The sequence below is a fragment of the Nicotiana sylvestris genome, chromosome 2 (assembly GCF_000393655.2).
Source record: "Nicotiana sylvestris chromosome 2, ASM39365v2, whole genome shotgun sequence".
Classification (NCBI taxonomy): domain Eukaryota; kingdom Viridiplantae; phylum Streptophyta; class Magnoliopsida; order Solanales; family Solanaceae; genus Nicotiana; species Nicotiana sylvestris.
Genome location: NC_091058.1, coordinates 146825395 through 146837841, shown reverse-complemented (window position 1 = coordinate 146837841; position 12447 = coordinate 146825395). Strand labels below are relative to the sequence as shown.

At 37.9% G+C, this 12447-nt stretch overlaps 1 protein-coding gene across 1 annotated transcript; it reads left to right on the top strand.

Annotated features, from left to right (window-relative positions):
* Positions 1-673: 673 nt before the first annotated feature.
* Positions 674-3097, top strand: LOC104230597 (uncharacterized). Its single transcript, XM_009783448.2, has 4 exons — positions 674-1032; positions 1163-1392; positions 1563-1843; positions 2236-3097. Exons 1-4 carry the CDS (start codon positions 921-923, stop codon positions 2375-2377), a joined length of 765 nt encoding a protein of 254 aa, XP_009781750.1. The 5' UTR covers positions 674-920; the 3' UTR covers positions 2378-3097.
* Positions 3098-12447: the final 9350 nt, after the last annotated feature.

Below are 12447 nucleotides of genomic sequence, written 5' to 3'. Positions count from 1 at the left end.
AAATTGATAGTATATCGTTTGCATCATTTTCAACAGGGGCGAACTCACATGGGAGCAATCCGCTTCATTAAAAAATTATTTTTTGCATATGTAATTACACTTGAAAAATGTACATTTAATATGAATGAACTCACTTATCACAATTGCGAAGGGTGGCTCAATGGTCAAGCGGGATCAATTCCCCATAGAATGCATGGGTTCTAACTTGGCATATATATATATATAAGCATATGCCGCATGTTTTCTTAATTTAGCTTCGTTTCCTTTACTTTTTTAGCTTAAACTAATTCTATTTAAAGTAATATATTAAAATTGTTAGCTCATATTTCCTTTAAATTTTATTATTTGTGTCATATGGAGTTACAATTTATGTTATATTACTTATTATTTGTAAATTATCATTTAAAACTTATTTGTACATGCAAATTGGTGTATTTTTGTTTTTATGTCTTTTAATTGTTTTATATATGATAAACTTGTATTTACTGCTTATTTAATGTATTTAACACCACCTCAAAATGAAAAAAAATAAAATCATGGGCATTATTGGAAAAAGGAAAAATCAACATACAAATTTTACTTTATTGATTTTCAAGGTGTGTCTAGTCGCTATACATATATAAGTATTATTATTTTTAGAAATTATATATTATTTACACAGATAAAGCAAACTTTTGTGAAACATTATTAGATGACACCTAGCGTTCCGGCTCTGACCACAAGCCACACGGTTTTCTAAATTAGGCACTTTTCAATGTGGCGTTGAATCAGGCTGTGTAGTTCATACTAAGCAGCTTTTTGTTGGTACATATGCATGTGTCATCCCTCTTCCCTTAAGACTAAGGTATAATCTCCATAAATTAGAGGCCATCCACTCATCTCCTTCTGTGACTTCTGACTAAGTACAGATTTATTCAATTATGCGCTACTTCAAGTTACTCGGACAGAGCAAAGCTCAAGATTCAGATAACACTCTATTAACTGCTAACAATATTCCGGCAGAATTCCTCTGTCATGCAATATTTGCTGGAGGTACATACATCTCTCTTTCTCGAATGACATATTTCTACTAAACCCTAGCTCTTATAATCTTTTATGTGTCAAAATTACAGTCTCTTTTTATTGATTCTGTGCCAAGTATGTTTTTTTTGAAAAATTGCAGATAAGTTCCATGATGTAGAAGCTGCATATGGTCGAGTAGAAGGAGTTGTAAAAACCGCAACTGGTTACTGTGGAGGAAATATAAGGAAACCTTCCTATAGAGAGGTGTCTGAAGGAAGAACAGGTCATACTGAAGCAGTGAAGATCACATATGACAAGAGAGTCGTTTCTTACACATCTCTTTGTGATATTTTCTGGGAAATTCATGATCCAACCAATAAACATTTCCTTGTCAGTATCTAATCTCCTCTTTAATACTCTCTCTGATTCCATTTTATAGAAGTTTAAACATATAATATATATATATATATATATATATATATATATATATATATATATATATATATATATACATATATACATATATATGAGGCGTCAGGCATGTACTGTATATTATGCAGAATTTCGGGTTAAGTACGCACCTGAGATCAGCAATATTCTGTTCAACAGAAGAAGAGAGGAAACAAGCACAGGAGTCAAAGATAAGGCGGCAAATGAAACTTAATAGGAGGATTCTTACAAAGATAACTCCATTTTCTAAAGAAATTAATTGTGAATTCTTTCTAGCGGAGAACCAACATCAGAAGTATTATTTGCAGAAGTATTACAAGCTCTGTCAGAGTTTGAACCTACGGAGCACTCAACAATTTGTGGACTCCTACATTGCTTGCAAATTCAACGGGTATATATGTTCTTGTCTTTTTCCCTTCTTTGTTTATCAAATTTCCTCCTAATAAATTATGCTTTGCATAAATCTTTGACACAAGATTTGGGTTCCATGAATAAGCCCTTCTCATTTGACCAAATTTTGAATTTAGTCGGTTTGTACAATGACAGTGTATTTTAATAGGATCATGGAGGAACTCTTTTTCTACGTTACTTGCGATCCACATACATTTAGTTCCAATAATATTTATATAAATATAGATTTGAAAAACTAGTAACACAATTTTATATTAGGTATGTATGTATATATGTTTAAAAAGCATCAAGTGTAAATGTGCAATGCTGACACGTATACATGCAATTTTGGTTTATGTCTGCCGGCCTGTTTACGATTCAATGAATGTGCAGAGTATTGGCTTTGGATGGGGAACTCATCTTGGACAAGTTACCACAATTATCGACGACTTGTCTGTTACCCAAGCAATGCCGATCAACTTGTGATGAAATTATACAAGATTTAAAGAGAAGTTTAATCAGCCATACTTCTTAAGTAGTGACTTCATTATTTTTTTTTTCACTCTATATATATCTTATACTAGAAATCAATTGAAATTTGATAATGGTATGGTAACGATCCGACTGGTCGTTTTGAGTACTAGTTTTTCTTTTTAAGTTCGAGACTTTTCATAGCTCTATTTGATGATTTATAATTTGCGTGTGTGGTCAAACGTGAACTTTTAAAGAAAATGTAATTTTTGACTTTAAAAATGACTAGAGTTGACAACGGTCATCATTTTTGGTAAATGACCTCGGATTGGTGTTTTGATGATTCGTATGATGATTTTGGACTCGTATTGTCATGGGCGGCTTTCCAGCCATGCCTCATGACCCCTTGGGTGCGCCCTATGACGTCCTAGCAAGCCTCCCAATGCATAGCGTCACGGACGGCCTCGTGGTCTTGGTCGCGCCAAGTGACAAGCACGCATGTGCCTCTGTCGCCCCACCGATATCCCTCGCCAGTGCCCAGCCACAGGCAGATGCCAACAGCGCCGCGCGTGCAGACAACGTCGGGCACGCAGACCGTGATGCCAAAGACAATGCTGCTGACAACAGACCTGTTTCTGCCTTGTTGAAAATTAAGTCTTTTTTATTGTAAATATAGAGTAGTTTTATTTCATGTACTTCCATTATGTTTCTATAGCTTAGTCAAGTGTAGTCTTGTAGCATTGATTTATTTTTTTTAAGCATTATTAGGAAGGATCAAGCAATCAAACTTTCTAGCAAGCAAACAATTCTCTGTACTGGTGTCTCTCCCCCTCGACACCGTGTTGCTTTTCTGTAATAGCTTTCATTAATGCAATCAAGCTTTCTTTCATTCTCAATTCTCATTTTTGTTCTCTCAATTGCTCTTGATATTGGTTTTCCCGTACGACACTGACAATCTAGTCTAGCGTATGGAGGGGACCTCAGTTGGCGGACAGTAACTGCACTGATATCAGTTGCTTAGCCTTACTTCTCCCTTCCAAGGAATCTCAGGAAGGCGCCGCGTAACAATATGTTTGGTTGGGGTACCTGGTGACCCGAGGCCGTTTCGGTGCATTATGTGAAACGTTGGAAAAAATAAGTTTTAAACTTGAAAATTCTTGAGTTTTGATGATTTATTCTTGTTGTTTGATGTTATTTTGGTAATTTGAGTGAGCGAATGAGATTATATGAAGTTATTACACTTGTGTGTATGTTCAAATTGGAGCCTGATGGGCTCGGGTGTGTTTTGAATATGTTATGGAAGGAAATGAACTGCTGAAGCAAAATTTGGTGGAGCTAGGCTACATGTCTCGCAAATGGGAAGACTTGCCTGTAAATGCAAGCTTCGGTTTTGTGAAGCCAGGCTCGAATTTGCAGAGTTAAGCTGGGGGCTGAGGACTTCGCTTTTGCGAAGAAAACATCACATTTGTGATTGGTGGGCGTATCGCATTTGCGGAAGATGAGTCTCATTTGCAACCCTGGGGAAGCTAGGCTCCTTCGCTATTGCGACGTCCGTATCCGCAATTGAGAATCGGTGGAATTCGTAAAATGCAAAGGAAATGTCGTATTTACGTCTACAACACTGATGGGACACTAATCGCATATTTGCGATCAGCGGTTCGCTTTTGCGATGGTCGCAATTGCAAATAAGTGTTCGCAATTGTGATATTTACGACTGGGTAAAAGGGGGGAATTTCGGGACTTAATTCATGGTACACTATTTTTCAACCCTAAACTCCATAGAGACGGTTTTTGAAGAGGATTTTCTTCCCAAGTTCATTGGTAAGTATCTTTAACTAGTTTTCAATCAATTTCAACTACTTTTTCATGAGTTTTAACATCAAATCTATGAATTTCAAGGTAGAAATTATGGGTTTTGGGTAGAATTTAAGAATTTTATGAAATTGAGATTTGGACTTCAATTTGAGGTCGGAATTCGAATCAAATCTCATATCCGGGCTGGGGGTGAATGGGTAATGGGGATTGGTCTGAATCTCGAATTTTGACCACGCGAGTCTGGGTTGACTTTTTCAATTTAGTTAAATATTAAACTTTTTCACTTGTGGGTAGTTTCTAAAGCTTATTTTAAATTGTTTGAATAAGATTTGGCTAGATTCGATTGGTTGAGGCTTGTTCTAAAGGAAAGGTTGTGGTTGATTGTTGATTGTTGTCACGCCCTGAATTTGGGGAGCGCAATCGGCGCTCAATCGAGTAAACCCAGTCGAGCAAGCCTACTTTACATCAACCTCTCATCATAACTAATGCATGTTTTATCAAAACATAATTTGATATTGACTTTCAAATTGAATACATTTGGCTTAATGGCCTATAATTTTTTTTTCTTTTTCTCTCGTAATGGGTACATAGCTTCATAAATATCTGTGAACATAAATACATGACGAAACTCAAAACTTAAGTACATTACCCACAATGTACTTGGAGCTTCTATGCCAATAGATATCTAGGTACATAAAACAAGATAGACTCAAATACCCATTGGAACTGTAGCGGGTTCACCATAATCTGCTGGAAATAGTGTGTACTACTATCACTGACCAATGCCACATGTTGTAGAACCACCTGCATCCATTAAAGATGCAGCGCCCCTGGTAAAAGGGACGTAAGTACATGTGGAATAGTACTCGTATGTAAGGCAGACAAAATAACATATGAAAATACGATAACTCAAATAAGAGGAAAATGAAGTACATCAAGAAACTAGGAAACATTCCATAGAATCACATTTCAAGTCTGATTATACTTACATTATGCTGAACTTCTCTCCGGATCAAATGAGCCATAAGAACCATGCGTGTGATACCGAATATAATGTAACTGTAACAAGTACAAACTAGGCCAATGAAAGTGACACCTATTGTTTGCATTAATTATGTGTCTCATAGACCGTCCATATTGTCCACTTATTATATTATACACCTATGCGTCCCATAGACCGTTCATAGTGTTCACATATTATATTATACACCTATGCGTCTCATAGACCATCCATAGTGTTCACATATTATATTATACATCTATGTGTCTCATAGATTGTCTATAGTGTTCACATATCATATTATACATGTATGCATCTCATAGACCGTCTGCAGTGTTCATATATCATATAATACAATACACTTATGCGTTTCATAGCTTGTCCATAGGATTCATACCGTTCTCTTGTGCATTTCATAGTCCGTCCATAGAATCACCTATACAATACACCTATATGTTTCATAGCCCGTCCATAGGATCATATATTACATTATACACCTATGTGTTTCATAGTTTGTCCATAGGGTCCCATGTTACATTATACACTTATCCTTTTCATAGCCCGTCCATAAGGTCACACATTACATTATACTCCTACGTGTTTCATAGCCCGTCCATAGGATCACATATTACATTATACACCTATGTGTTTCATAGCCCTTCCATAGGGTTCATAACACATCATTATACATATGACTAGCGCAACTTTTAAGGTCGTAAGTTCCCCGATCATTGGAATACTTCATGTTCATGTTCATGTTTATGCTCATCATGGAGAAACACAGCTCATTACATTAGCACATGTATGGTGAATCAATAAGTCAATTTCAATGGCACATGACCCAAATATGTTTTTCATAAGATTTATCGTCAGTTAGCATAGGACATCCCTCTTCCACTTCATTATATACTCTCTTGTCATCTTAAGGTTATTAGTTAAGTTCATGATTCTTGGGTACTTAACATCAAAGTCATTTACATTTATTATTTTAGAAGCATACATACTATGATTGAAACCATTGGGACATACAACACCTCATAATTCTTATTTTGGCAAACGGCCACAGCATTTCATGTTCATACTATCACTTACTTGTACTTGCCATGGGTGATCACGAGACATTAAGAACATTTAAAACATTTAGGAACACCATAGTCTCTCCTCATAAGGGCGTAGGAGCTTATAACACGTTGGAAATATAAGTATGAATACGTTCATCTCATAACCTTTCACATCATATATCACTTCATTAGTACTTTCAACTACTCACAACATTATTATTTCATTGGCTCCCTTGGCCATACATATTATTCTTCATTCATGGCAGTGTGGTCGTATATCATATTCCACACTTCCATTTCTTTACTTTTAAGGATCATCATCATAAACATAAACATATAGAATATTCTGAAAATCATAACTCTAAGTTCATTAGCAATTAAGGCTCATTTCATAATCTTTCACACATCAATTCTTTTCATTGGCACTATTGGCCACAAGTATAACTTTCATTCTTGGCACTGTAGCCACACTTTATATCCCCAACTCAATCCTTTCACTTTCAAGCATCTTTATAGATTATCGACAATAAAGAATCTCTAATCACAACTTTTAGTACACATATGAGCAATTAAGAGTCATAAGCACATTGAGATTTCTTATAAAATTTGGCATAATAGCCTTCACTTGAAACACGACTTTAAGTCATAACATTTTAATACCTAACTCATGCTTTGAACACGCTCCTACAGGATAGCATCATATCATAAGAGCATCCAGAACACATTTTGAGCATATACCTTTTGACACAAAGCATATTCGGAATAGTCAATTTACAATAAATAACTCGGGACTTACAATGGGACTTACAATAACATCATGGGATTCAATTTTAGGAGAGAAGTTTAGCCAACATAACTTGTTTGAGCTTCCCTTAGATTACCACATCGTCCTAACACTTCTAGCAATTACAATATACTAGATATATGACAAAATTGAACCATAATTAGGGAGCAATTCATGGTTTCAGCTTACTTAGGCATTTCATCAAGCACTAGGTGTGAAAATTCCACTACAAGTTTTCTATGGTGGAATCCCTTCATCCCGCAACAAATCATTTACCCTTTTTAGTTCAACAACCCTCCTACCACCCTTATGGGTACATTCATTCACAAAGAGCAACTCCCACACCTAAGAATAATACTTCTTATTACCTACTTTTAGTACAAATCCCAAAATTTAGGGCTAGGGAGTAGAATCTTACCTCTTAGATGAAGATCTTGTGATTAGCTTCCTTGATTCTTGAAGATTGGGGCAAGAATGGATTATTAGAATGCTAGGTCTTCTCCTTCTCTCTCTAAAATACTCTCACTTCTCTTTAAAAATCAGATTTTCACCTTGTAAAATGACCCCTTAAGGCCTTATATCAAAATAGGATGGAATAAGAAATTTTCCAAAAATGATCCCCGAAGTTAATTATGTGGTGCAATTATGTGGTAGCAGAATCGTTATGTGGGAAGCAGAATCATTTTGTGGGCAGCAAAATTGTTTTGTGGCCATTATGCGATAGCAGAATCATTACGCGACCAGTAGAATGTTTTTTTAAAAAAATTGCCCATTCTTTGTTCCACTTTACGATGCTTATGCAGTCTGCGGAACTGTTCTGCGCCCGCGAAATTGATCGCATAATCGCCTTCTTCTTCCAAAAGTTCCCATCAACACTTTAGTTCATTCTTCAACCCAAAAAGTCCATATTGTGGCTCGTTTTCTACAATTCTCAAACCCATTAGCCTATCTCGGCATCACGAAACCTTAAATTTCTTGGTGAAACATTATTGGGCCTTATAATTGTGTTCTAGAATGAGGTAAGTGTCTTTTCTAGCTTTGTTAGGGAAATTTTTCCTACTAATTGGTTTTTTTTGCTATATGCGGGGTGATGCATTTACGAAGTGACGAGCATATATGCATGTACCAGGGTTTTCATGGTCGGGAGGGGGAATTATTTGTTTCTTTGTGCTTTTGTTTAACTTGATGAACCCTTAATCTATGTATCATTTAATTCAATGACTAATAAACCCTTTACTATGTGGATTTCACAAGAGAGGTCCCTCTTATGTTTAAGGTGCTCTTGAAGAAGACGTCTCCTGTTCATTTCGGCACTAGCATTTGAAGTACTTGATTAACTTTAAAATGATAAAATCAGTTCATCGCTTGGACATAAAATAAGATAAAAATAAAAGGACTTTATTTTATCCTTCTATCTTCAAAAGTACATAAGCATTCGTTTTGCTGAAAGAAAAGAAGTTGACATTACTTGTGGCTAATTTAGACAACTTATTTCTATGGGGCTGGCTGCATAATCCCTAGTCCCAATGAGATATTTTTGTTCCCGGATTTCATAGTCCCGATTTCTGTGGCAATCAGGTTGTCATGTTCTCATATCATTCCCCCTCCCCCAGTATTCGAATGCGAAGAATGCAAATTGGAACACTGTAAGTCTTGCTTTATTGAGGATTCTACTAGTGAATGATATGATAATCTTTGGTCCGATAGCAAGCTTCATTTCCTATTAGAAACTTTGCTATCGAGCCAACTATTATCTAACCACCCCAATGGCTTGTAGGGAAAACACTTGTAAATGGTTAAATAGCATTTGGTCTGGTGGCAAGTTTTGCTTCCCATTAGGAATTTGCCACTGAGCCAAAGACTATTTAAGCATCTTGTAGTGGTTTGTCATTTTGTTGCCTTATCTTTTAAAGGTATCACTTTTGCTTATGGTGTTTCCTTCATAGTATGATTTACTTTGTTGTATAATTAAAAACTTTGTCAGAAAAACTCAATTGGGACAAAAACAGGATGAAGGGAAAAAGAGTGCAGCACATACTTTCAGTACAAGCGATGCCCATTAGCAATAGTACCTTTTGAGGTGAGTCATGTTCCCGTTGCTCGGCAATTTGACTTTACCTTGGTTTTTTAGTTCATATTAACCTTTCCCAATGACAACTGAAACCCGGTAAGGGCCTTCCTACATCGGATCCAGCTTCCCTACGTTGAGCTCCCGAGTGTTTTGAGTCACTTTTCTTAAAACCAAGTCTACCACTTTGAAATAATAGAGATTGGCTCTTCGATTAAAGTAACTTTCCATTCTTTATTTCAGGGCCACCATTCTTATGTGGGCTAAGTCCCTACATTCGTTAAGCAGCTCCAATTTAACTAGCAATGCTTTGTTAATTATTTTTTCGTCCACCAAGAAGTACCTCAAGGTAGGTTCTCCGACTTCTACCGGGATCAGAGCTTTTGCTCCGTATACAAGAGAGAAAGGTGTCTCTCCCGTGTTTGACTTGGTCATTTCCCGATATACCCATAACACTCCCGGCAACTCTTGGGCCACTTGCCTTTTGTTGCTTCCAACCTCTTTTTGAGGTTTTGAATAATCACCTTATTGGTTGATTCCACCACCCATTTGTGCTCATGTGGTATGGAGAATATGTGATTCTTTTAATCTTCAAGTCTTCAAGGAATTTTGTGACCTTTGAACCTATGAACTATGGCTCTTTATCGCATGCATTATCCTTTGGCATTCCGAAACGGCAGATTATGTTCTCCCATAAATCGACCACTTCGTGCTTGTCGATTCCTTGGTAAGGACCTTATTCAACCCACTTCATGAAGTAATCAGTTAAAACCTTACCGGGAGCCGATGGCAGCAGACCGACTATGTCCATCCCCCATTTCATGAATGGTCATGGGGATAATATTGAGTGAAGTAGCTCTACCGATTGGTGCACTAACTGCGCATGGCGTTGACCCTTGTCGCATTTCTAAATGAATGACTTAGCGCCTTGTTCTATCATGGGCCAGTAGTATCCTGCCCTAACTAATTTTAATACCAATAAGTCTACACTTGAATGATTTTCACAAATTCCTTCGTGAATCTCTCTCATGACGTAATTAGCTTCAGAGGTGCCCAAGCATCGAGCTGCCCGGGCCTTGTAGTGATCTACTGTATAACTGTACTTGGGAATCGCATTTGATTTCGATGACCTTGGAGTCTAGTTCTCGGGACAATTCAAGCTCTACAATCAAAGCTTCATACTCGGCTTTATTGTTAGTCAAGGGCGCAGATTTTATGGCCTGCCGCAGGACTTCTCCCGAGGGACTTTGTAGGTTTGACGGAGAACATGGCAACCTTTATTTCATTACTCCTTACGGGAGCATTCAGATTAGCTTGCTCCCTATTGGACAGAGTGTGTGCATCATAGACTATGCTCTTCCAGGGGGTGGGGGCCTAGGTGTTCAGTGGTGAATAACTTGGAGTAGTAGTGGTAGATGGTGTTTTGGATTTCCTGTTGCTCCTCAATCCAGTTCCCTATATCATCTTGCAAGGCCATGATTTTGTTCCTTCTCCTCCTATTGAGGGTAGATATATGGAAGAATCTAGTATTAACATCACCCTTCATTATCTAGTTGATCCTAGACTTAGTTTTCCAAAAGACATCTTCATATTTGAGAATAGAGGAGTATTCCTCCAGAAGCTGACCCTCTAGATTCTGAAGAAAGATGTTGAACGGGTAGGCATTGGGTTCTGAATACCCCCAAGTATGGCCATAATATGTTTCTTCTTATGGAATATATTACCAAATACAGCTCTGGACTGGAACATTGCCTCTTTCAAGGCTACCACACCCTTTATAGGACTGTTGGATATTGTTGGTGAATGATGAGTGATTACGCCACATGGGTTCAAACCTAAAAGGCTTGGATGTGGCATTGAAAGCATTGGGCCACAAGCTGATCAGCAAAGGTCAGTGATCAAAGTGCGTTCTAGGAATGTAACTCACATTACTAGAATGGTAATCATGGATCCATTCATCATTGGCAAAGCACCTATCTAGTCTCTCTAGGATTAACTGACTCTTATCTATACCTCATGTTAGTCTAAGTGTATTCACTCACCTTACAACCTAAGTCAACGAGCTTCTAGTGATTTAGGTAGTGTCAAAATAGGTTTGCTTTTGGGGCAGAGATACAGTTTCCCCATACTTATCTCTAGCCCTTAGGACTTCATTGAAGTCTCCCCTACTAGGCAGATCCCCTATAACCATCAGAGATAGTTCTAAGCTGGTCCCATAGAGCCCTTCTGTTAGCATAGGTGTTGATGGCATAAATTGTAGTAAAAAGCCAAGGTGTGGAAGAGGGAGTTACCTTGACCATGACATTGATGCCCTAGGGAGTAGTAGAGATTTCATCAATCTTCAGCATGACATCTTTCCACATGATGACAATGCCTCCTGACAAGCCTACAGTAGGGTTCTAAATTTACCCTATGAATCCCAGTTCCTGAATGAGGTCCTTGTGCTCAGTCATCCTGGTTTCCAAGAGGACCAATATGGCAGGCTTATGAAACTTAATCATCTCTGCACAATGTCTCATAAATTCCCAACTTTTATCACCCTAGCATTCCAGATGATGAAATTCATCAGTAACCTTGGGTTGGTTTGTGTCTTCCTTTTCGGGCATTTGGATTTCCCCTTCATTGTTTGGCTTTCTGGGTTCTGCATCCCCGGTGGATTCTAGGGAGCTAACTGGGTCATTACTGGTTTTAAGTTCACAATTGAGCCTCCTGAGTTTGGCTCTAAGGCTGATCTTAGGATTACTCCATGCATTACCATGCTTCTTGGGCATAGTACGATAAGTATTTCTCTCCTAGGCCCTCTGAACTCTATTGTTTCCTCAAGTTGTAGAATCATAACTTTGGTCTTTGGCACTCCTAGCCTTACTATTATTTCCTCTAATTCTATATTGGTGGCCTCTATGTGCTCGTGGACATTTTCTGACCTTATCTTTGGAGATGGGGTCATTGTCTTCACTAGTGTCCATTGAGAGAAAAGGGGGTTGAGGATCCCCTCCCCTGGGGAGACTAGTGGGAAGAAGGGAAGAGTGTGTCTTATCTGTTGCATGAGAAAACTTAACTGGTATGTTGTCATTGTTTGTTGGCTTATTGCATACTGAGCTTGCATAAGAGTTGCCAACCACAGTTTGTGACCATAGTTTAGTAGGGCATAGTTCAGGCTCGTTGTGACCAATTTGGCCAAGTAGTGTGGGTTTTGGATTACCACTAAGATGGGTACTGTCCCTATCGAGAAGTTCAAGGGAAAGGCAATACCCTGCAGTACCATCTCCAACCATGAGGTTGGAATGTGGTCCATGGGAAGTGGGGTAGATAAAACCCTTATCTGATTTGGATCCTCCCCTTGGTTCTACATATTGCTATTGTTTGTTGGGTTGTTTTGTTCCCCCTCCATTTTTAGTGTTTAGAA

Coding starts and splice junctions, on each gene's coding strand:
- LOC104230597 (XM_009783448.2), top strand. CDS start 921: ATGCGCTACTTCAAGTTACTCGGACAGAGCAAAGCTCAAGATTCAGAT. Junction 1,393..1,562: donor CAACCAATAAACATTTCCTT/GTCAGTATCTAA, acceptor TATATTATGCAG/AATTTCGGGTTAAGTACGCA. Junction 1,844..2,235: donor ATTGCTTGCAAATTCAACGG/GTATATATGTTC, acceptor ATGAATGTGCAG/AGTATTGGCTTTGGATGGGG.